The following is a 23,759-nucleotide window of genomic DNA, read 5'->3' as shown; positions in this document are numbered from 1 at the left end:
CAAGCATGGATGAGGCGCTCTCAGCGCGACGGGCTCGTGACGTCACAAACCAAGCCCGATAAAGACACACGTCATCACATCATGCACTATATGTGTTAATGTGTTTCACTTTCGGCTTTATTACACTTGAAGATAATTTATTTCCTACATTCGCTATTATTATGTTTTATTTTCATATTTTACAACACAGTTCTATTTTTGTTATTATTGTATTGAATTATTGGCATTATTTTCTTTTCTTTTTCCCAGCATTGTCAAACAGTGACGTCGAGCGTCGAGATTTGGAACTACAACGAGTTTGATGATTGGACCAGAGCGATAAAAAGGCGGGGCTTTATCGCGCTCAAACAACCAATCAAGCGACAAACAATTGATGTTGATTGGTCGATTCGGCCTGTCTTTCACGCGAAGCGAAGCGAACGGTACATCCCACAGCCGGCTGCCCGCCACGTGACTTTGACTAATAGACATGAACTCGCTGGAGCAGGCCGAGGGTAAGACGCAATAAAATACCTTTTATTCAACAGTGAGCAGTTTTAGACAGCGGCCTATTTAGTTACCACTTATTGAATGTTGATATCTGACGAAGACATGAGAGCAAACGCGACGCCGAAGTTAAACCGACTCGTTTCGCTCCGACGTTAGCATGTAGCATTGTGGCTAACCTGTTAGCTCGGGCAACCCAGATGTGCACACAATCCACTGACATTTATGTGCTTGACTCGGAATTCTAATAAATACTAATCTCGGTGACTGTATCATTCCTCCCTCAGACCTGAAAGCCTTTGAGAGAAGACTGACAGAATATGTCTCCTGTTTACAACCTGCAACTGGCAGGTGGCGAAGTAAGTCAGGCAAAATATATACATATGATTATATCTAATAATAATAATGCTTTTTTTTTCCTCAGTGATTTTGATCGTCGTGTCCGTCTGCACAGCCACCGGGGCATGGAACTGGTTGATAGACCCTGATACACAGAAGGTATGCATCAAGTTCATCTTTTAAAGGGGCGATATTATGGAAGAAAAAACAAGGTACATTTTCGATCCAAACAGGGCAGCAGCTTTATAAAAATGGGAGAAAAATCATGAGCTCATCATGTTAGCAAACGGTGTCAGTAAAGTTGTTGCCGCCCCGCAGGTGTCGTTCTTTTCATCGCTGTGGAATCACCCCTTTTTCACCATCAGCTGCATCACGCTTATCGCACTCTTCTTTGCTGGGATACACAAGCGAGTGGTGGCGCCGTCAATGTATCCTTATAAACCTTCCCCTTTTGTTTGTTTCTCTCTCGGGTGGTTATCACATTCTTCCTTGACCCTTTTCATCCACAGCATAGCCGCCAGGTGTCGTACAGTTTTAGCGGAATACAACATGTCCTGTGATGATGTGAGTCAATATGCATATATTTGCACGTTTTCCCGCTTATTTGATGTTTTTGTTATTTGTGGCTCTTTGCAGACGGGGAAGCTTATACTCAAGCCGCGGCCAAACATCCAATGAGTGTTCGATTGTGGGCGATCCGAAGGCGTCGAGGCGACATTGATGTCATCGTGGTGATGACATTTTGTCAAAAAGACAGAGAGGGAAGCGACACGGCCATTTTGTAGCTGTGCTTATGTTGAAGCTGCTCAATTTCTCCTAACAGTACTTCTGTGTGTTGTGTTAATTGTGTATTTTATGTAAATGTTTCTATTTTTTTAAAACTATTTACTTAATAAATAATACCATGTAGGAAAATGTCTTGTGTATTACTTTAAGACTATTATAGTCTTTCTGTTTCATTATAGGACTAGTATGAAATGAAGGAAACAAGGCTGTTATGGAAGGTGAGGAAAAAAGGAGGCATGAAAGAAAAGTAGGAAGAAGGTGGAAGATTGTGTTAATTGAAAGGAATGTATGTAAGAAACTCCACAAAAATAGTGTAAAGTGTAGGTTGAGGGAAACATGGATGTATGAAAGGAATTGGCGAACTCCGAATTGAGAATCTCCGGCCTCCTGTCCGTCTTCTTCAGAATCCGGAAGTTCTTCTTTATCCATGAGACGGAACGGTCGCACCTTCCCGGAGGCGGCTCCCACAGTTGCGACAACACCCACGACATCTATGTCTTGAATTTGGAAAAAAACAATTTTTTCGTTTTCACTAACGAGGGGTTGGGTGATTGCGCACATGAAACTGTTTGGGTTCGGTACCTCGAAAAAGGTGAATGGCTTCTCGTCAATCACCACTCTGTGAATGAATGAATGAATCTTGATTTGATTCAAGATTCAAGAGTTTTTATTCGCCATGTTTGAGCGTGCCAAACAAGGAATTTGACTTTGGTACATCACAGCCTCTGTTCAACATTTAGGTGACTAACAACACTCAGGACATGTGAAAAATGACAAATATTCTCAAACATCCCCTGATCTTAAACTCAAATAAATGAGGTGAGCTTCCAAGTGCTTTCCAAGTCTATTCTCAGAGAAGGAAGGCTTGAACATGAATTTCCACCTTGTACCAGAAGGCCTTTTCGAAAAGACTCAACGTCACGTCCGAGTTGCTTCAAAGTCTGCGAACTTGTCAAAGAGTTGAATGAGAATTTTCACATTGTACCAGAAGTCCTTTTCGAAAAGACTCGGCGTCCCGTTCCGTCCCGTTCCCTCAGCAGGCAACATCATCAGGCCCTTTGTAATGACAGCAAAGGGGCAGGATGTGCCCTGCGTCAAGTCTGCTGTAGCTTTGGAGTTTGCGTGCGGGCCATAAATATTATCATACAGCCGGTGACTCGGAAGGCTCACTTGGACTTCCAACCGCCCAGTACCAAGCTCTGCTTCTGCCGTGAACGCTGACCGGACCGCCCGGATGGAGCTCGTTGTGGTGCAGGTGCGCCGCTCACGTTGACATATGTGCTTTTCTTTGCCAAGTCCGAGTCTCAAAGTCAGCACACAATCACTCAAATCAAATTTGCAATCATCAAAGCAAATGGGAACCTAATTGGCAAGGGAGGAGAACAATAGAAGGTGCCCGTGTGAATGCACGTGTATACTAACTTTGCATTCTTTGCTCTCGGACGCACCTCGGAAGCCCGAGACCCCCGCCAACGTGTCAGAAGGACCGACTGTGTCTGAGGACGCCGGCCAGGCAGACAAGTAAGTCACTTTATCAGTTTGTTTTGCATTGGTCCAAGTGGATAGGAGTGAAGGAGACCACCACCACCATCACCAGCAGCAGCACGCGAGAGCAAAGTCTGACGCTTGGAGCCGTCCTCTTTCGACTTTGCTCGGTCTTCTCCCTGTCTTTTCCATCCCTTCTCCTTGTTTGTGTGTTCAGTTCGATGCTAAACGACAAATGGGCCCGGATGAACAAGAGCACCGAGAAGCTGCTTGGGCTCAAGGTACCCGGCACTGATTTTCGATCGACCTCGTCAGTCCCAACGCTTCGTCGGGCAGCCGAGCGCTCCGTCGGGATCCGCCGCCCTGACCTGCTTTGCCCCCCAGAAACGCTGGAAGTTCCTTCGCCATGCCCTCCCGATGGTCCTCGGGGTAGCGGTCCTCATGCTAACAGTCATCATCATCTACTGGATCACCAGGTACACGCGCGCACAAAAAAGTGTGTCCTTCACGTTTGTTGATTTTTAAAGGTTTATTCTCAAAAGAGGAAAAAAGCACACATTTTCCACGCGTCCGTAACGAACCATATCTGACTTTAAAGGCACAATCAAGACGGTCAGAGAAAAACGTGTGCTCCTGTCACTCTCCTCATATCCATCCACACAAGTTTCTACACATCATGGGCCTTGAGCCTCGACTTTCTTAAAGATACAGGCGCATCATTTGACCTGCTTGACTGAACAATCAATCATGAATGCAAATTATAATCCTAGCATTTAGTCCTCCTCTTATTTATTATGTTGTTTATTTCTTATTTATTCATCACTTATTTATTCATTGTTCGTGCCTTCTTGTTTTTACTTTTTTGTGTTGTTTTCTTGTTCTTGATGTTTTCTTTATATTGTGTACTATGTCTTGTCACCGTGGGATAACGGGAACGTAATTTCGATCTCTTTGTGTGTCTTGGCATGTGAAGAAATTGACAATAAAGCAGACTTTGACTTTGATAATGACCTAACGGCCATGAAATATAAATACATAATCAACTCAAATTTATGATGAACTCTTTAGAGATCGAAATTACGTTCCCACTATCCCACGATGACAAGACAGTTCACAATGTACATACAAGTAAACGACACAAGAAAACAAAACAAGAAGGCACAAACCATGAATAAATAAGAGTGATGAATAAATAATAAATAAACATTATTTATTTATTTTATTATTACAACGGGTAACTCTGTGTTCCAAGGGTCCGTGTCGTCTTCAAAGAGTCGGACTCGGTGGTGACCGCGTCGCAGGTGGTCTTGGGCGAAGACCCCGGCAACTTCCTTGACCCCAACTGTACCGACTTGGCCTGCCGCTGCCGGAAGGCGCCGGACGCCTCGTCGCTCGTACAAGAGGTGAGCGCGAGCAAAGAGTGGAAGGAGATGCACGGCGTCAACGAGTTTTTGGCACAGACGCTGCAGGCGTTGAACGTGAGCAACGGCAAAAAGTGGAAGGAGATGCACGACGACAACGAGGTTTTGGCACAGACGCTGCAGGCGTTGAACGTGAGCAACGGCAAAAAGTGGAAGGAGATGCACGACGACAACGAGGTTTTGGCACAGACGCTGCAGGCGCTGAATGTGAGCAACGGCAAAGAGTTTAAGGAGATTCAGCGCGAGCTGTCAGAGGAACACGCGGGGTTCCGCAACTTCACTTTGGTTTTCACGGATGCTTTGGCCTTGCTGCGGAAGGAGTTAGACAGTCTGAGCCGTCAGAGCGAGCAACTCAAAGGTAAGCAAGCCGGTGTAAGTACTCCTACTTGGTCAAACGCCTCGTACTGGTCTTTGCATTTTTATTCCTCTCACGGTTGAAAATATCAATTCATATATTCAATACAGCGAGCGCTTCGAGTTTATTTGAAGCGTGTGTCCATTTTGCGCTCTCACTCTCTCGCGCTTTACTCGCTTCAGCTCTCGTGCTCAAGCCCAGAGACTGCAGTGAGGTCAAGGCGGCGGGAAATATCCAAGATGGAGTGTATACCATCCACCCCGGGTCCAACAGCTTCAAGGTTTACTGCGTCATAACCTTGCACGGGGGAGGCTGGACCGTAAGTGCTTGACCCCCCCAAAAAACCAACAACCCAAAGTTCCCGTTGTGATGCGTTCACCAATAAGCTTGGCACTTTTCTTCAATGTTTGAATGTCCAAGTTGGCCAATCATGCTAATTTGCAAACAGCAGACCTCAAGCTGTCAGGCAGGCTGATATGTGTGTGTGTCTAGGTGTTCCAGAGGAGAATGGATGGCACTGTTGATTTCCATCGTACTTGGGACGAATATCGAGATGGCTTTGGAGATATTACAGGAGACCACTGGCTAGGTCTGAAGGACAAGCACACAACACATGCTTACACACATAGCCACCCAAAAGACAAGTCTTGCAGCCCCCCCCCTCCCTTGTGCGTTTTCAGGCCTGCGGAACCTCCACGCTCTGACGGGCTCGGCCGGTTACCAGTTCCGGGTGGACGTAAAAACATCTAATGGCCATGAATGCTGGGCTGGCTACGACGACTTTTCAGTGGGCCTAAACTCGCTCAACCCCGAGAACAACGGCTACCCGCTGCGTGTAACCGGGTGGGACTCGAGATCCACAGGTAGCGACTTTGACCGGCACCGCGCACACTCAAGAGGCGTCGCCGCCGCTGCCTTGCAGCGTGAGCGGCGGAGCCTGCACGAAATCAAAAGCAAGTTTGTGTGCTTTGCAGGCAAAGTCTTCAGCGACGATTCTGGGGTGAGGTTCAGAACCTATGACCTCAAGCCAAAGGATCACTTTACCAGTTATCATGGTGCATGGTGGCACTACAACGGTTTGTCCTTCTCCCCGAACGGATTCTACTATGGCCTAGCCGATTGCTCTGACGGTGACAGTACAATCTACTGGGCGTACTGTCACTACGGCTGCATTACATTCATTGAGATGAAGGTCCGGCCCGCGCCCAAAAAAAACAAGTAAGCTTTGAGCCCGTTTAGCCTCGGAACCGTATGCGCTGGGCCTCGGCTAAAATCCGCCTGCGTTTAGACGCTAGGTCCAATTTTAAAACATTAAAATAATCGACGTCTAGTTATAGACGTGTAAAGTTGGACACTTACCAGACGTTTCCACGAAATTGAAATCCGATTACCTCACCTTGGCGTGGAGTAAATGTCGCTATTAAAACGTATTGTTCATGGCAAACCTGTACACTAAAAGATTGAATCGGTTAAAAATGGAGTCAGGTTGTCTGTAAAACTTTACCTTGTTTTTGCATTTTTTAAAAAGCTTTCGGGAACACTGTCATGTTATGCGTAGATATAAATACATACACTTCTTGATGTTAACATGAAGCAAAACGAAGGAATCTAAATGGAAACTTTTATCAACACGATATTACAAAAATAAATGAAACATGGGAGCTGTTCTTATTAGGGAACAAAATGACTGCATTGTAAATACATGTACTATTATCAAGGCATAGCTATCAATCTGTTGTTCAAGTTTAGCTAGCCAGAACCTACTTCAACTGAATTATTTTTTTTAAACTGCATACTTAATAAATATACGACTGTTTTATATTTTTTCGTGTACAGTCTTTATGAGAGTTAAATAATTACTTTTTAAAAGTCCAGTATTATCTATGGCAGCTCAAAGGTCAGCAATCTCAATAGAGATTTCGACATCTTCCTCCACTTTACGGCACAACAGCACATTCGCACTTTACGGCTGCTGTCTTCCACATGGCCATTTACTAGATTAGTGTCTGTTTTGGTGTTCGATGCCCAAAACATCCGACTAACTCGACGCAAAATTTATACACTCGCACTGTAAAACAATTTAAAATGGGCAAAAGTAAGACGACAAAGTTCAAACGTCCTCAGTTCAATGCTGTCGGACTACCCGTGAACGCCGTGAAAGAAGCCGCCGCTGAGGAGGACGAACTCGCGGACGACTACGACGGCTGCCCGGCGGCGGAACTGCTGGAGAAAGTGAGAAAGAGTAATTTTATTGTCAAAACGACATTAACACAGAAACGACTATATGACAATGCTGCCATTCAACGTGAGCGTCACAATTGTGGTCCTTTTACGATCAAACTTTGAGAAATGTCCATCATATTTATTGTATCAGAGTCATACTCAATCAGTCAAAGTCCAACAATGGGGAAACTGTGACCTCACCAATGTTGGGGATTAATGGACCACACAAAAAACACATGCATTGATTTATAATGACCTGGCGTCTTGTTTACAATGACAGAATCGATGAATCATTTGATTCTGACCGGAATGTTGTGCTGTATTTCTCAAATTCAGCTGACTTGCATGTTGCTTTAAATTCTATAATTTAAAAGGGGTATGAAAGATGAACCGTGATACCACGGTCTGAGATTTGATGAAAACACAATTGTCTCCATCTCTAGCTGCAGAGTCCCAGCGCAGATGTACGAGAGTGTGCGTGCGCTGGCATCTCTCAGGTTGTCCAGCAGAGTCAAAGCATCCCAGCCTTTCTCCAGAGGGATGCAGTGAGGCAGCTGGGTCCCATGATGCTGGATGGCAGCCTGGCCGTCAGGGAGACGGCCGCCGGAGCCCTCAGGTAAGGATAAATACTAAACGTTGGTGCAAACAAAGTTGCTGAAGTTCTGATATCGTGGGAGAGGGGCAACTCGTGGCGGACTCCAAGTCTTTGCACATCTTCAGCAAATGAATGACTAAATAAATAAATAAACCAACAGACATGCATTTAGAAAAACGACTAAATAAATAAACCAACAAACATGGATTTAGAAACAAATCTTGACTCCACCGTTTTGTTTGTAATTCTCTGGTTAACTATACAGAGGGCGCCATGTCACCTTCTCTGTTCTCCACCGATAAGAAATATTTCATAGCCCAATAGGAAATATGACTTAAAATGGAAAACAGTCACTTAAAAGGTAAATCACCATCAAATATGACATATTTGACTTTTTAAGACTTTAATTCCAAAAGGAGCAAGTTCAACTAATATGTACAGAATTTACATTTACAGTTGTGACAGTACCTGCGTTTTTTTTTTTTTTTTATAAAGGTTTTCTGATGGCCACAGTTTGATTCATTCTCTAATTTGTTTTTCATTTTCGTAAATTCCTTTGGTAAAAAGCACAAACAAGCACATTGTACATGTGTGCTGACAGGAATCTGAGTGCCTGTGGAGGCCATGAGGTGTGCGAGGACATGGTGAAGCGCGACGTCATGACTTCTCTGACAGCGCTGCTCAGAGAGGTGAGCGCTTTTTGCCGCCGGCCGCGTCACTTGTTTTTCTTCCCGCTCAGCAGCTGCCTAAGCGTCGGGCTGACAGCGACAAAAGGCGTCATCAGCTTCAACTCGATTGCTCAAAGCCATTGTTTTGTTACTTTTCAAATCTGAGCCACCAAATTTTTTAGCCTTTTTTTTTTTTTTTGAAGAAAAATTCGAACTCATGAAATTTAGTAGGCATGTTCAAGTAGATGCTCAAAAAATATCCATCCCTGTAAAGACAGATGAAGAAATTTTCAGATTTTTTTTTTTTTTTTAAGGTGTAGTAGTCGGCATATTGCGGCAGGTAAATACTTTTGACTTTTTAATACGTTCGATACAATTGCGTGTTTTCTTTACAGTGCTGTGCGGGTTTTGCCGCAATGTCGATCAAAGAGCCAAAGAACCGTGTTGAGAACGTTGCCAACGAGGCGGTGAACCTGCTATGGAATCTCTGGTAAGTGCCACAAAAAAGAGATCTTTTTTCTTTTCTTTTTTTTTTTTGTCCTGTCAGGCTTTTCATAACTTATCAGTCATAAGTGACGTGTTGCTTCTTTTGTCTTTCCTTTCCAGCGAGAGCAGCAACCAGGCACTGTCGCTCTTCAACAAATCAGGTCTTCTGGACGTGGTGGTCCAATGTCTGGAGAGATACCCCCACAACGTGGAGCTTTCCACTTCCGCTGGTGACTTTAGTTGAAAACGCCAAAGTTTCGACTTTAGCTGACTTTTTTGTCGTCTAACAGCGCACTGTTTGCACACGGTGTCCGAGGACAACCCCGAACTGCTATGTAGCATCGACGGCAACGTGCATGGAGCTCTAGAAGGTGTACTGCTGTCAAAGCAGCCTGGCCTGGCGCACACTCTCCTCAGGACACTGGCTGCAGGTGCATTTGGTTGTAAACAATGTACAACATTTCAAAAGCATAAACTTTTTTTTAAATTCATAGTGTTGATGCGGTCATTTGATGCAGGAACGCTATGGAACATGAAGGCAAGCCTTCCCGCTGCCCGCCAGGCTCAGACCCTTACAGCTGTGCTGGCCACCTTGTCACAAAGTCTGGATTTGGACGCGGGCGAGCTCATCCCTCAACTTCACAGAGCGGAGGAGGCGCGCTTCCAGGACGCTCCCGCCGCGTCGGGTATGGAGGCGCACTCTAGCGGGGAGCTCGCTGTGAAAGAACTGGACGAAGAGGGAGCAGCACAGTGTGTGAAAAATGGAGATTGCGGAGACGACTTTTCGGATCTCTTGCCTGTAAGTTGAGTGACTGCTTTTGCAGAGTCAAGGCAAATATATAAGCCTTAATCACAAAAGAGTCTCAAAGGCCAAAATTGACAAATATTAACACCCCAAGAGAGAGCAGGTAAGAACTGCAAAAAATATTTTTTTTTTGTATTTTTATTTTTCCCGCAACTCTGTAGCAGACTGACAGGCGGACAAAATGTCAGGCGGGTACACGAGTACCACGACCTTGGCTAGACAAAAGTGTCCCCCTCAGCCACCTCCAAATAGATGACATTAGAGTGTCTGTTTGGCGTGCTGCAGCCACACAAAACCTGCATCCGCAAATATTCAGCCTTATTGTGTGTCTAATCACACACATACATGCACACAGTGAGGTTGTGATTTCAGTCACTTCATAAATCTTGGCCTGCATGTTGACCCACAAGGCGGCTTGTTTGCATCCAGAGGGAAATGGAGGAGCTGAGGGAGGCGGCGGCCTTGCTGACGGCCCAGCAGACGTCCCTGGAGATCCTCGTCAACATGTGCTATTCTGACGGTGAGGCTCACCCTGACGTGATTCCCTCTGACGTGACGGTCATTCTTTCGGTTCTCTCGGCGAAAGATACAATACGGACAGGTTCTTGAAGAGACTTGTGACGTGCGTCTATTCAGATCCCTCCGACGACGAGTGGGAGGAGTCGTCGAGCAGCGACGAAAGCGAAGCGCCCGCCGACGGGTTGTCCAGTAGCCTCATGTCGCCGTTGTGTTTGTCGGCGGAGGTCCACGGCGCTCTCATCAACCACAACATCCCGGAAAAGGCAATTATGAAAAATAGATAGGACAGTGAAACCTTGCTGATTTGCCATGTGGTTGCATCACTGGCGGAGCTGGGATTTTTTTTTCTGGGGTGAGGTGGGTTGTACGGATATTTCTAAAAATAATGAACCCCCAGAATCCTACCAAAAATGCTGAGAAAGATTCACTATGTGTTCCCTACAGGGGATAGATTACTAATGTGTTTTTTTTTTTTTTTTTTTCTTCCCCAAAGGTGCTCAAAAAGACGCAGTTCCCCAAGAAGGAAGCAGTGGATATGTGCCACCAGACTCCTTACTGGAGAAGCCTCGTCAAAAAGTAAACACACTTTTCACTTTCAGCGCCGTATTTAATTTAGTGACGCCGGACTTTTCCCTGGTCAGAATGCAGCGCGTCCAGTCTCGCGCCCTGACCTGCCTCCACAGCATCTTGTCCGGCATGGACGCCGAGTCTCTGGGTGGGGCGGAGGCGCTGCAGCAGGCGGCGCAGCATTTGTCCACGTTGCTCTTTGGAGCGCCAGGTACCACTTTTATTCAGCTCGAGTACAGATAGTAGCTCACGGGAGCCCAAACCTTTATAGAGATCCCAAAAGATGAGGAGTTCCTGGAAGCGGTCATCAGTGCCATGCGGTCTCTTTTGCAGATCACCGCCTTGAAAAACATCCCTCTGGTAACAGGAAGGTTTAATTTGGTGATAGGTGGGGGTGTAGCGAGAGATGGCCCTCAGTGTTGTCTGTTTTGTGTTAGTCCATAAGCCTGCAGCAGATTATGAGCCTCAGCGAAGCTGCTGCCCGCTGTGATGTCATTAGCGTGAGAGTCAACGCCGTCGCTATCCTGGGTATCACCGGCAGCACCCTCGCCAAGGAGAAGGGCTCAGCTCAAACGCTTCAGGTCACGCTGGTTCACTGTGCAAGTCGGAATTTGATGTGACAAAAGGTTCATCCTTGCTTTTATTTGAAATAAGCTTTTCCTCCACAGATGATTGGGAGCGGCTTGCTGCAAGTAGCAACCAACGATACCGATCTGGTGGTTAACGGCGAGGCCCTTGACGCCCTTTTCGACGTGTTTGCGGACGGCGAGGAGGCGGAGACGGCGGCCAGGAGCATCCAGTTACTTCCTGCTTTGAAGACGCTTCAGCCTGTCTTTAAGGCCAAGGTATCTTATTTTTTGGGGGGTGTTTCGGGATTCAAACCATCACGCAAAAACCACAGCCATTCTCATGGGTAAAGTTTTGACATCTGGTTTTTGCTACGTTTGTTGCTTCTCTTTTGTCATCAGATCCGTAAGGCGGGAAGAGACAAGTATAGCCCGCAGCAGCTGTGTGTGCTCGGCAACGTCAGGGTGAACCTGAGGAGATTCATCGGTTACCTTCAGTCTCTGGACAAGAAGTGATCGCAATGTGGTTGTGAAAAAATATTAAGTATTTATTATCTTTGATGGTTTTTTTTTCTTTTGGTTTGATCTGATTTAAGTTTTTATTTGAGGTTTCTTTGCTGTGAAGAAAACAATCCCAGGTTGACGTTAGACTAGAGAGCTATGCTGTATCATTTTTGACTGATATCATATTGCAAGCTTTCCAAAACTGGGGGGTTGCCAATTGTCAGAATGGGAAACAGTGTTATACACTATACGTATAATAGAAACTTAAAAAAAAAAAAGAATCTTGGCCGTGTCTCATATGTATACGTGTGTTTTCAGGTCTGGGTATCCCTGACAATTTGTTGTAAGATAATGGACTGGATGTCTAAAGGTGACAAAGTTTTTCAAACATATTCAAAATGTACTTTTTTTTTGCATGCCCCATTTCTATTAAACAATGTGTGGTTTTTGTAAATGAACCATTTTGTTTCGCAAATGTGCCTGCCTTAAGGAGGTGGGGTTGGACAACAGCAAATTTTGTAATGGAGATATTAGTAAGCTTGCACCTGGTACACTGTGATTGTCTATATCTTATGACTGCCCTTTTAAATAAAAACTGATTTTCAAACTTTTTTTGAGTTGACATGTTTATGTATGCACATATCATTCTATCATTTTTCAACACATCTGGAGGCTTCACATAAATCCGACGTCGTTACGTAACCACAGCGAAGGGAAAAAAAAAGCACACGATTACGTAACATTGCCCCGCCCACCATCTGCTCGCGCATGCGCAATGCGCAACAGCTAGGCTAAGCTCCGCCATTGAGGGAGTTACGATTCCGAGGAAAGGGTCAGGGAGAGAGAGAGAGGAGAACCTCCATCGGTACGGCACGGTCTCGTGTTCCCCCGTGGGCTTCAAAAGGGGTTAACAACCGTAGCAGGCGTCGGTAACAGTCTACGGATACTCTCGCCGCTTTTCTGTGCTCAATTGTCGCATGTGTTTCGTCGCCTTCGAGGGACAAAATTGGAAGAAGTAACGGGGGGCAAAGCTAGGCGAGCTAACGCTAGCTTGGCTAGCTGTTCACGGGAGGGTGGTGAGGAGGGGAGGGGAGGGGTGGGGGGGGGGTTCTTGCCTACTCTCGTTTGATGGATCCGCGAATCGCCTGGTTCCAACCAGAACAACGTGGACCTGCCAACAACCTGTGGATGCAGATCTGGGAGACGACGCAAGGGCTCGGCTACCTGCACGTCAATAACAGTTTCGGCATCCTGAAAGCGAGCCTCAGCACGCCGTCGGGAGCCGTCCTTCTCACCGCTGGAACCGGGACATCCGAGTCGACCATGACTAGTCCCACCGGGGACGGCGAGCTCGGAGATCAGCGGGACTTTTTGCCGCTGGAATCCGGCAACCGTAACCATCGGGCGGCCACGCCGAGCAACAGGGGCCCGGCGGACGGGCACCCGAATAAGAGGAAACGGGACAACAAGGCGAGCACTTTCGGATTCAACTCCAGCCTTTTGAACGGTGGATCCGGCACGGAGGGCCGCGACGAGTACGCGGGCACGCCGTGGAAAAGCAGGAACTACTCGGAAGGGATCGTGGGGTAAGAGAAAGTTTGTGTTTTGGAGTCCGTACTTAGTCATATGAAGGCCCAAAGCCAACCTGGTCAAGTGGCCCTTCATATCCGAAAAGAGTACACCCATCTTAAAACATTCTCCCGTTTGGCTGACTTTGACAATGTTCCTCAAATCTTAACAAATATATAACAAAAAATAAGTAATCTGCACACTTTGCTGCAATTGAACATTTTGGTCACTTGGAAATCTTTTCTCGGCTGACACTGACAGCAGTGCTACTGCAACTTTGAAAAAGTATTGTCACTTGGTGCTATCGCTCATGTAAATTTAGTGTCACACTGATAAAAGTGGAAATGGTGGTCAAAATATTCCTAATAAATAAGTTTTTAGTCAGGGATGTTCAATACCACTTTTACTTTTGTTGTCCTAACTGATGCTGCTACTAATTTTGATTATCTAAATCAGATCGATACGATACTTGGTATCGATACTAGCCTGTCTATTTTTAAGAATGTAAAACCATACTCGTTGCTTTAAATTGAAAAAAGCTTTATTAATAGTTTTTGGGAGATATTTGGGAGTCCCATGTTTGCGCCATTTAAATGTATTCTACTTTATTTGTTAATTTGTCTGTGTTTTGAATTGATAGTTTCGAGTGCCACTACAATCATCAAACGAAAACTGGGATTGAGTAGCTAGGCCTTTCAAATGTGCAAAAGGTTTGGAAATTCAAAATAAACAAGCCAACAAAATTGTTATCCTGCACTTCCGCAACACGCCAAAGTTTGCGGTCGCGGGCCCTTAAGCAGGTGCTCAGTTGGCTCATGCCTCAGGCCAGCTCTGCATGCACATGAACACAACGTGCACCCGATGTGACCGAGTCCGCCCACTCCACTCTGTACTTGACACACTCGTCACGTGATCCTCCCACTAGAGAACACACATGCAGTACGTTTCAAGCAGCATGTGCCTCGCTCGTATTTTTCCTCAAATCTCGACTGGCCTTTCAACTCGATGTACATGTAGGGCAAGGTGTGGCCCGCGGGCCAGATTTGGCCTTTCAGATGATTGTAAGTGGCCAAATTTTCATCGCAACTAATATGATTTGAATGATTATTTGGGTTCTCACCTAGAATATTTCGAGCATACCTTTTAGAACACCCAGAATAAAAATTCAAAGGGATAGCTGGTGATAATTATAGTGCTTGTATTAGAGTCCGTTGTAGAAAGTGTTTTATTATGCTGCCTCGGGCACATGTACAGAAAGTCACATGCACAGTGTATATATAGCGGGGCAACATGTTCATCAGTCAAGATGTCGAGCGAGAGCACCCTCACGACCATGTGGTAGGTCAAGTTGACTAAGTCGAGAAAAAAAAACGATTCTAGCTTCACATTGTGGACATAATAGAACCTTCAGCAAATTTATAGGCAGTTTGAAGATAGCCAATCTCATTTTTATTTTGGTCTTTATGCTGCCATTAAGTTCAATTTCACCATTTGAACGGAATGCAGCCCAAGAGCTTCGACGTTTGAGACTCGGTCGTCGGAGCGACCGAGCGCCTCTCGTGCTGCTTCTCGTCGCTTTTTGTTTTGCAGTGCGTAAATTCATCTCTGTGATTTGCGGTTTGCGAGCGGTCGTAAAACTGCGCCCCATCGCAGCGTGTGATTTGTGCCCTCGCCAGCAGAAGCCAAAGTGATGGTGGGCGTGCGTCTTGAATACATTTTTCCTCCCCGGGGAGCGTCTATGCTATATTTGGACATGGGAGACAAAGGCATGTGCTTATTTGTTTTCCACACTCTCCTTTTGCGTTCTGTCTCTCTGGCGCCCCCTTCCCCTGAGCGTCCCGTCTCGCAGTTGTTGACATGCTCCACACGGACTTGACTTCCGTAAACCTGAGACCTCTTTGCGGATGTCCAATCGGGGGAGAAGTTCCCCACGTTGTTTTTTTTCCTGTTGAGGTAGCTCCATCGTCGAGCTGCCTTATATGGATTCAGGAAGTCGGCAGAGCCCCGGAGAGCTTCTTGCTGAGTCCAAGTTATGGAACTTCCAGCAGATTTTTATTTTTCCCAGTATGAAATAACGGGAATGGAAACGATCAGTTCTTTTGTTCGGCTTTAGCCCACCGTCAAACCGTTGACTTTTACTTTTAAAAAAATCAAAAATATATCATTTTCTAAATAATTCATTAAAATAAACCATTTTGTAATTAAAAAAAAAAACTGCCCGAGGCACGGGCCACACGTTTGTTTGGGCTCCTAAAATGGCGGTTGAGACAAAAGCAATAAACAACGCTTGCTTGGTGATTCTGAACTAACCAATCCATTCATCACTTAGATGCCTGTGGTTTAATTGTCACCACCCCAGCATCAGCACACCCATAAGGCCATCAGGTTTGATCTCCGATGCACGTCACCACTTGTGCTTCTTATCCAGCCGGCATGTGCTCCACTCCGATACGGCGATCAACGTTCACGCTTTTTTCGTTCAAGGAGCCAGACACATGCTGATTGTTTCCATGTTTTATTGCCCACTGGAGATGAGGCATTGTAATTGACAAATCAGAAATTGAAATTGAGTAGTCATGCCTCCAAGGAGTTGTGACGGATGACTCGGATTTTTGGCTAGAAGTAGTTTGCTGACTCCACAACGTCTACCACGGCCAAGTATCGGCGCTAATAATAGCAGGAGCCGAGTATTGCGTTTTCCCAACCTTTAATCGAGACAAGTTAATTTCGTACTTTGAGTCATTTACTTGATGAGCATGCAATATTTTTTTTTAGTTCAACTTTGTGACCATGCTTGTACGCAAGTCAAAACGCTTTTTACAAGGAAATGAGTGGAAATCCCATTAATCGGTTCTCCCATATTTCAGTGAGGAAAAAAAAAAATAACGCTGCATAATATTGTAATGTATAAAAACAAGATTAAATTGCTGGTGCAGCAATGAATGGGTTCTATGTTTCTTGGCTCTGCAGCATTTTTTTTCCCCATGTAAAATTTCCTTCCTATGCATGAAATAAAACTCTTTGCACATCAAGTGTGAGGTTGCGCTCGATTGCGACTCTCCATACTCACCAGCACGGAAACATGACTCAGCAATATGCCTTTATTACTGCCATTAACTTTTACAGTAGAACACGGATACGCTAAATTTCCATTTTAAGCCTGCCTGGCAGCTTGGATAATGAAATTAATCAGGCGCTGGAAGCAAATATAAAAAAAAATGGGCCCAGACCAAAACCAGTAGTCGCCAGTGTGTCTTTTTGGCTAACAATTAGCACCTCGGATCAGTTCATGAGGTTAAACATTCATGAACGTGCCATCTGTGAGACATAGACACCGCTTTGCCTCTCGTTTATGCTTGTCCGCTTTTGAACGAAGCAACGTGCCGCGGCACGGGTTCTCTCACCTCCAGCGTCGGGGCTCGCAGTGTCACGTGACACTTGGCGGTATTTGGTTGCAAAGGTTGGCCATCTAAATAGCGGCGGGGAAGCCAAAGAATTTTTTTTTTCCCCCCAAGATTTTTTAAAAGAAACTTTAAGACCAGTTTTCAAACCTTGGGAAAACCAGTTTCAGTTGGCCTCATCAGCACAAACACATTGCAGCTCAGCTTCTGTCAAACCTGATCATCGATATTAAACATTTTATGTTTATAGCATCAACTGAAAAGTTCTCTTGCACTTTCCTGAAAAGAAGTCCTTTTTTTTTTTCCCTTTTACTACACCCCGTGTATATCAAATCATGAGAGCAGGACTCCGAGAGAAATGCTAACATTCACAACCATCAAGTGGAGCCTAATGGTGTTTTGGAAACAACTCTAGTCCTTCCCCCAGGAGCACACTTGGCTTCTGCAAAAGCTTACGTAACTTTACTATAATCCAGGCAAGTGGGATTAATCGGATAAACGGAGCCGCGGACCCACAGGACTTGTAACTCAATCCGAGGAGCTTGCGTAGGCGACGAGACTTTCCGTGGCCTGGCCCATTTCCCTAGAAGTGAAATTTATGAATGAAACTTAAGCTACATTTAGGCTGTGTTGACCAAGACACTATTTACTTCCAAATTTAAAACCCTTAAATAATCAGACAAAAGTCTTTTTTTAATACGTTGAACCAGAATTATGTAGTGTTGTTTTATTGTTACCTCAAAAGCCAGATGGAACTTAGTCATGTTGTAAACACGCCTAGTGGAGCTGTTGACTTTCATTTTTCCTCAAATGAAACCTAACGGTCCCGCGACGCTGCACTTTGCACAAGGGAAGAGAGAGGGGAAAATAAATAAATATAAGAGATTAGTCATTACATTGGAACTTTGCCCAGCTTGCAATTTTGGACTATTTCAAACAAATATAATCGGCTACCTCGGTGTGCTGGTTATACTCTCCTTTAAAATGAGCTATTTTGGCTTTTTAGGTTTGTCATATTAAAAGAGACATATCACGGAAAATGGACTTTTCATCACTCTGAGATGCCCGAAATAAAACTACAATATAAATCTTTTGTTTACTGCAAAAGTGAAAAATCCTTTTGACTGACTAGTAGTCTAAAATCGACTCAACACATTTTAAATTATGAATACAAATACAACGACTCCCTTCAAATAATTGTATTTTGTTGAAAAGTCAACCAAAGTAAGGATCAATAATGCAGTCACCACTACTGTTGACTGCTTCGGCATTTCAACCGGGGTTAAAGGTCAAACTCAGCTTTTGAATCTATTAGGCTTTTATGCCTTCTCAATGTTGTCCAACAGGCTTCTCTCGGTTTTGAAAGACGTTAATGTTTCTACAGGGCGTTGCTTTTGAATTCTGATGAGCTGTCAAAGCCAGTCCAGCAGAATGACACATTTAAATACCGCAGCGTGTGACTACTTTGAAAATCGAGGCGGGATCCCCATTGGCTGTTTTTGCAGCCGGGCCTCCGTTTTCGCTGATAAATGCGGTCAGAGAAGGTCGGTCGCCACGCCGGATGCGGGCAGGGTGACCCGTTCTCAAGGACGCGTGCTGGTAGTCCTCATTTTGATTGTCGCTAAAGAAGTCAAATGTGCATTCCTCTTTTGTTTGAACTAATCATTCACTTCCATATGAGTAAATCTCAGTCCATCTGAGCGTTTGTATTTTTGTATTTTTTTGACCCGTCAAGCAATTTTATTCCAAACTGATGAGACTGAATGTTTTGATTTTTTTTTTTTGAATGAGTGACTTTTACTTTGTTTTGAGTAGGACGAGGATGGAGGTTTTTAATTTCTAATTTTTTTGTCGTCCAGGTTACACGAAGAGATCCGAGACTTCTACGCGTACATTTCTCCACGGCCGGAGGAGGAGAAGATGAGGCTGGAGGTGGTCGACAGAATTAAAGGCGTCATTCACAACCTTTGGCCAAGCGCTGAGGTATAGCCGCTTGGCTGGATCCACTTATACAATATTGCACGGACAGTCACTACATTTTTATTTCAGGCCATTTAAGAGCGGGCTTAAATCTATTTGTGTTCTGCCACAGCGTGTTGCTCAACAGGAGGGTTTAAAAGGTGAAAGGTTGGATGAGATCATTGGCTTAAAGTTGTATTTTTGTCTTTATTGTCACGTCTGATTTGTACAACATTCGTAATGGGAAATGGGGGGGGGGTGACATAAAACCAAATAATGATCACACTGCGCCTTACAGATGTTCTACTTGATTCTGTTGTGATGAGTCGTCATGTGTTCCGATAGGTGCAAGTTTTTGGAAGCTTCAGCACGGGCCTCTATTTGCCAACAAGGTGAGTCACCAACACTTTTGAGATCATTCTATCTTTATTCATGCTAGACAACCTTTATTTGTGTATTTTGGAGGATACGTTTCAACATTTAGTCTCCCAGGAGGAAAAAAAATACCAGTCGCATTTCCTGCAATATAATAACAATGTTCCTCTTTCCCACGATATTTGTTTCTTCGTCCAAAGTTCTGAGTGTTTTCGTTGTCTCCACAGTGACATCGACTTGGTGGTATTCGGGAAGTGGGAAACGCTCCCCCTGTGGACACTGGAAGAAGCTCTTCGCAAGAGGAACGTGGCTGATAAGAACTCCATCAAAGTTCTGGATAAAGCCACGGTGAGCGTCGTTTGCTTCTCCTTTCAAAAGAACGGCCGCTGAGAAGTTGTCAGACAAGGGAAGGATGTCTCGGTGGAAAAGTGCTGCGATGGCGTTGGCTTGCTGGACCAATTTCAAGACATTCCAGCTCCGTATTTTACAAGCGCTCAGTCCTTGGAAAAGGAAGAGTAAAGTGAAATGTTTTTGTTTTGCTTATGTGTTGCTGCAGATGTTTTTATTCCCCTCGATAGTTATGTGAAAACTTCTCTTGTTATTTGAAATAAGCCATCCCGATTAGCCACAAATGATAAGTAAAGATTTTGGGTTATTTGGTATGATTATTATTTTGACTTTTATCATGATGATTATTTCATTGTCTTCCCAGGTGCCCATCATCAAACTGACCGACTCCTTCACGGAGGTCAAGGTGGACATCAGCTTCAACGTGGAGAGCGGCGTCAAAGCGGCATGCCTCATCAAGGAATTCAAAGAGGTACTCTTGCTTCAAGACCCCCCCACCCCCACCCCACCCTCACTGCCATGTGTCAACATCATATTCCTGGTGTGCAGAAATACCCCGTGCTGCCTTACCTGGTCTTGGTGCTCAAGCAGTTCCTCCTACAGAGGGACCTCAACGAGGTTTTCACCGGCGGAATCGGATCCTACAGCCTCTTCCTCATGGCCGTCAGCTTCCTGCAGGTGTGAAGGGGGGAGGGGCTTAGGCATTTCTGAAAAAGATTTTGCACGTCCAAGCTCAGTCGCTGTCACCATTTACAATGTTCCTCTTGTTTTCCGCTCCACTAGCTTCACTACAGGGACGACGTTTGCAGCCCCAACATCAACTTTGGGGTTCTACTCATCGAGTTCTTTGAGCTCTACGGACGCCATTTCAACTACCTAAAAACGGGCATCCGGATAAAGGACGGCGGCTGCTACGTGGCCAAAGATGAAGTTCAGAAGAACATGATGGACGGTTACAGGCCCTCCATGCTCTACATCGAGGACCCGCTGCAGCCAGGTAGGAATTTTTTTTTTTTTAATACCACGCATTCTTTTGCAACACATCTCCTCAAAGAAAATCTTATGATCCCACAGACAACGACGTCGGCCGCAGCTCCTACGGCGCCATGCAGGTGAAGCAAGCGTTTGACTACGCCTACGTGGTGCTCAGCCACGCCGTCTCGCCCATCGCCAAGTACTACCCCAACAATGACACCGAGAGGTAAGAGCTTCTCATTGTTGATGCCGAATAGTCAGTCTCGCTTGTTTAATATTTAGTGAGGATGCAAAATTAATTTAAAAAAATATATATCTATATTTTATTTTTTTTACAAATGAGATTTTTATCGTCTAATTTCTAAATGCAAGTTTCTCCACGACAATCTTACCGGCTGCATTTTTAGTAAAGAGACTCTAAATTCCATTGTGCTGAGTCGTCGTTCTTTATTTGCAGCATACTCGGCCGAATCATCCGCGTGACTCAGGAGGTGGACGAGTACAGGGAGTGGATTCGAAACAACTGGGGAAGCCCATCCCAGAAGGACCTGCCGCTCAACCGTACGTCACCCAAAACAAATGTTCACGCAGCTGTCAAAATTCACGATTTCTTTCCGTTCGTTTTTCGACTTAGTGTGCTATCTTGTTTTGAAATTGATTTTGAAATCGAATCCAGCATATAACACTGACATTCATTTAACATTTTAAATGAAAAAAAAATCAAGTGACCATCGACCAGTTTTCAAAATGCCCTAAAGCCCGCAATCTTGACTCATTTATCTCGCCGGTGTTTATTTCAGGAAATGACGTGACGCTGTTCGAGTCGCAACAGCTGGATCAGTGCAACAACAACGTTCCGGAAGAGGAGGACGACGAGGATGACGACGTCGTAGTGATCCTGCCGACGAGGAGCAAAACCTCGTCATCCAACTCGTCGTCGTCGCCGTCTCCTTCCCTGCACTCGTCGCCGTCCTCGTCCCCGCTTTCGCCCTCGACCACATCCTCCAGTTCCAGCGACGGGGTCAGTCTTTCATCTACTTAATATTCTTGCTCATAAAAATACAGTAGGGGTGACAGAGCTCTCCTGAAAATGTCACTCAACTTCAAATAATTGACTCCAGAATTAAAAAAATCAGTTGACGACTGGACTTTATATGAAGTCGCCTTTGTCAATGTGTCTTTTTTTTTAAAACAGGATTCGGACGGTACGCCGTGCAAGACAGCCAAGCAACAATCGGGTCGTGCTACCAGTGCCCACAGAGAAAAGTCGGCCGTGGTGACCAATCACCGGATGCAGAACCGCACCACCAGCACTCCACCCGCAAGCAACAAGGGAGGAAAGGTGTGCCGATACTCCACCGACATCAAAATTTTTAATGGCTATTTTCTGTGATTAAGGAGAATGGGCACGGTGGGTTAGCCTTCATGTCTTCTCCCTTCTCCGTCTACATTTCAGGCCCGCTCTCAGCACAAGGGTGGCCAGCAGAGCTCCTCCCGCTCCTCCGGAAACAGCAAAAATCACCCAAGCAACCGGCCGCACCACCAGGGCAACGGCAAGAAGAGGAAAAATGTACGGGACTCTGCGCCAGAGGAGCTTTGCAGATAAGGAAGTAGCCTTGGTCCCTCCACCCGAAATGACTCTTTTAAGGAGAAAAAAAAAGGAGAACAACGACCAGTTTTCCCTGCAAGCCAGCAGCCTTTTGTTCTTTTCGCCTCTAGCGCCACCTGATGTACAGGAGAAGAATATTCTCTTGGAGCAATATGCCACAGACTTCCGCTGTTGGGGGGAAAAAAAATGTTTCTATAAAAAAGGAAAAAATAATAGTGGAAATGGCTTCAAATGTACAAAAAAAAAAAGATTTTTTTAAAATGACCGCATTGAGGTGTAACTTATGCATGATTTTTTTTGATGATTTTTGTTATGTCGGAACAGGTCTTAGGAAAATTTCTAGGAAAAAAAAACTAAAAAGAAAAAAACAATTCTTTCATAGGATGATCTTTTTACAAAAAAAACACCCACTGCTTTTTTTTTTCTTTCACGGGTGTCTCGTTGCCATGCCAACATGACCAATCATCATCATCATCAGCATCCTTCTTTTTACTGTCGGTGTTAATGTTGACCTTTATGGTAATCGCACGTGTCCATATTTGTCAGGGTTTCTCCAACTTTTTCCACACAAACCTACTGAAAATTCAACACATGCTGTACATATACTAAAAATACTAAGCAACAAATAAAAATGGACGATCAATTAAAAGACGTTCCTCCAGCCCCTACACTGTTTGGGAAACCCTGGCTCGTCAGGTGGAGTCTAAGAAAACCGCCATTTTGAGATATATAAACATTAAAAACGTGCTAGCGATACAATTGTGGCGACAAACTTGTGTATTTGTTAAATATATTTATTTTTTTATGAATTATATGAAGATAGTATATGGATAAATATAGATAATATGAACCCTTTGAGGAGACTATGTTTAGATGCTGCGATGTGGGAGCTTTAATCAGGTACAACAACAACAAATATTTTTTCTTCCTAATTATGATCATTGGCAGTTGTGACCAAGGATGAGAGACCATTTTACGAGTCATGATTTTTATGTGTGCTTGTTTGATTTTAATTTTTGGGTCTACTTGGGGGGTGTTACAATTTTTTTGTGATTCGAAACAAACTTTTCTTAAAGATAATAACATAAAAAGAGCACATGAGAATTTATTACTCCAACAAAGACAACTGTTCTCAAAAGATTCAAGACCCCTCAAAATTGGAAAAACCTGGTTAGACCACATCTTGTCATTGCAGTACATAGTCTAACCTGTAGGTGGTGCTAGTACCCCGCTGTGAAAACCCTTGCCTTGTACTGCATTTAAATGATCAAATTCACATCTTATCGAAACTGAAAAATATATTGTTGTTTTTAATACCCTGATCACAGCCAGCAAATACAGACCATCTGTTATTTCCATTTTTTTCCAAGTCTTGGCAGCCATTTTCAATGCAATATCATGTTTAAATGCATTACCGAAACACTTGTGTTACGGAGAATAAGGACATATGATTATATTGATAGTTTGGAGGGGGTTGTTATGGATCAAGGGTTGAAAAGAGTGAACGTCTCGAAACAAACAAAAACCCTCTTGGACGTTGAAGAAAGTTCCCATCTGTATCGTCTTTGCTGCTTTTCACCAGTTTCATGCAATAAAATCAAACAACAACAAAAGGTATTGGTGATTTTTTTTAATTATTTTGTAATATAAAGCAAGAAACATTCGATCCCAGAATCTAGCAACATAAAAAAAAATAATCCAAAAGGCTAATGAAATCA

At 44.4% G+C, this 23,759-nt stretch overlaps 4 protein-coding genes and 1 long non-coding RNA gene across 7 annotated transcripts; 4 read left to right on the top strand and 1 right to left on the bottom strand.

Annotated features, from left to right (window-relative positions):
* Window positions 1–240: 240 nt before the first annotated feature.
* Window positions 241–1,740, top strand: cnep1r1 (CTD nuclear envelope phosphatase 1 regulatory subunit 1). 2 transcript variants are annotated; one of them, XM_088372199.1, is made up of 6 exons: window positions 331–494; window positions 774–845; window positions 911–984; window positions 1,144–1,253; window positions 1,335–1,389; window positions 1,462–1,740. In XM_088372199.1, exons 1-6 carry the CDS (start codon window positions 470–472, stop codon window positions 1,501–1,503), a joined length of 378 nt encoding a protein of 125 aa, XP_088228325.1. In that variant the 5' UTR covers window positions 331–469; the 3' UTR covers window positions 1,504–1,740. The 2 variants fall into 2 exon arrangements, with proteins under 2 accessions (XP_088228324.1, XP_088228325.1); XM_088372198.1 differs by having other exon boundaries at window positions 241–494; window positions 1,144–1,389.
* LOC148400918 (uncharacterized) lies at window positions 1,580–3,749 on the bottom strand. The gene is made up of 2 exons (XR_015857777.1): window positions 2,194–3,749; window positions 1,580–2,108 (listed from the first exon to the last, which is right to left on the bottom strand). It is a non-coding gene; the product is annotated as an uncharacterized LOC148400918 (long non-coding RNA).
* Window positions 2,672–6,693, top strand: LOC148400917 (microfibril-associated glycoprotein 4-like). 2 transcript variants are annotated; one of them, XM_088372191.1, is made up of 10 exons: window positions 2,672–2,866; window positions 3,068–3,132; window positions 3,314–3,377; window positions 3,481–3,572; window positions 4,349–4,499; window positions 4,632–4,875; window positions 5,055–5,191; window positions 5,365–5,461; window positions 5,553–5,735; window positions 5,847–6,693. In XM_088372191.1, the coding sequence occupies exons 1-10, from the start codon at window positions 2,846–2,848 to the stop codon at window positions 6,092–6,094; spliced, it is 1,302 nt and encodes a 433-aa protein (XP_088228317.1). In that variant the 5' UTR covers window positions 2,672–2,845; the 3' UTR covers window positions 6,095–6,693. The 2 variants fall into 2 exon arrangements, with proteins under 2 accessions (XP_088228317.1, XP_088228316.1); XM_088372190.1 differs by having other exon boundaries at window positions 2,677–2,866; window positions 4,557–4,875.
* A 115-nt stretch (window positions 6,694–6,808) lies between these two features.
* heatr3 (HEAT repeat containing 3) lies at window positions 6,809–12,416 on the top strand. Its single transcript, XM_088372186.1, has 15 exons — window positions 6,809–7,104; window positions 7,539–7,711; window positions 8,292–8,379; window positions 8,754–8,848; window positions 8,965–9,074; window positions 9,135–9,275; window positions 9,363–9,643; window positions 10,079–10,169; window positions 10,286–10,431; window positions 10,662–10,744; window positions 10,810–10,946; window positions 11,007–11,095; window positions 11,173–11,316; window positions 11,404–11,580; window positions 11,704–12,416. Exons 1-15 carry the CDS (start codon window positions 6,958–6,960, stop codon window positions 11,815–11,817), a joined length of 2,016 nt encoding a protein of 671 aa, XP_088228312.1. The 5' UTR covers window positions 6,809–6,957; the 3' UTR covers window positions 11,818–12,416.
* Window positions 12,417–12,600: 184 nt separating this feature from the next.
* On the top strand, window positions 12,601–23,654 carry tent4b (terminal nucleotidyltransferase 4B). The gene is made up of 12 exons (XM_088371668.1): window positions 12,601–13,391; window positions 18,635–18,758; window positions 19,080–19,126; window positions 19,337–19,457; window positions 19,822–19,929; window positions 20,007–20,135; window positions 20,241–20,454; window positions 20,532–20,658; window positions 20,890–20,993; window positions 21,233–21,453; window positions 21,628–21,774; window positions 21,889–23,654. Exons 1-12 carry the CDS (start codon window positions 12,934–12,936, stop codon window positions 22,036–22,038), a joined length of 1,950 nt encoding a protein of 649 aa, XP_088227794.1. The 5' UTR covers window positions 12,601–12,933; the 3' UTR covers window positions 22,039–23,654.
* Window positions 23,655–23,759: the final 105 nt, after the last annotated feature.

Source organism: Syngnathus floridae, chromosome 3 (assembly GCF_059516105.1).
Source record: "Syngnathus floridae isolate MCC-2025c chromosome 3, RoL_Sflo_1.0, whole genome shotgun sequence".
In the NCBI taxonomy this organism is placed as follows: Eukaryota; Metazoa; Chordata; class Actinopteri; order Syngnathiformes; family Syngnathidae; genus Syngnathus; species Syngnathus floridae.
This window is presented reverse-complemented; position numbering and strand designations above follow the sequence as displayed.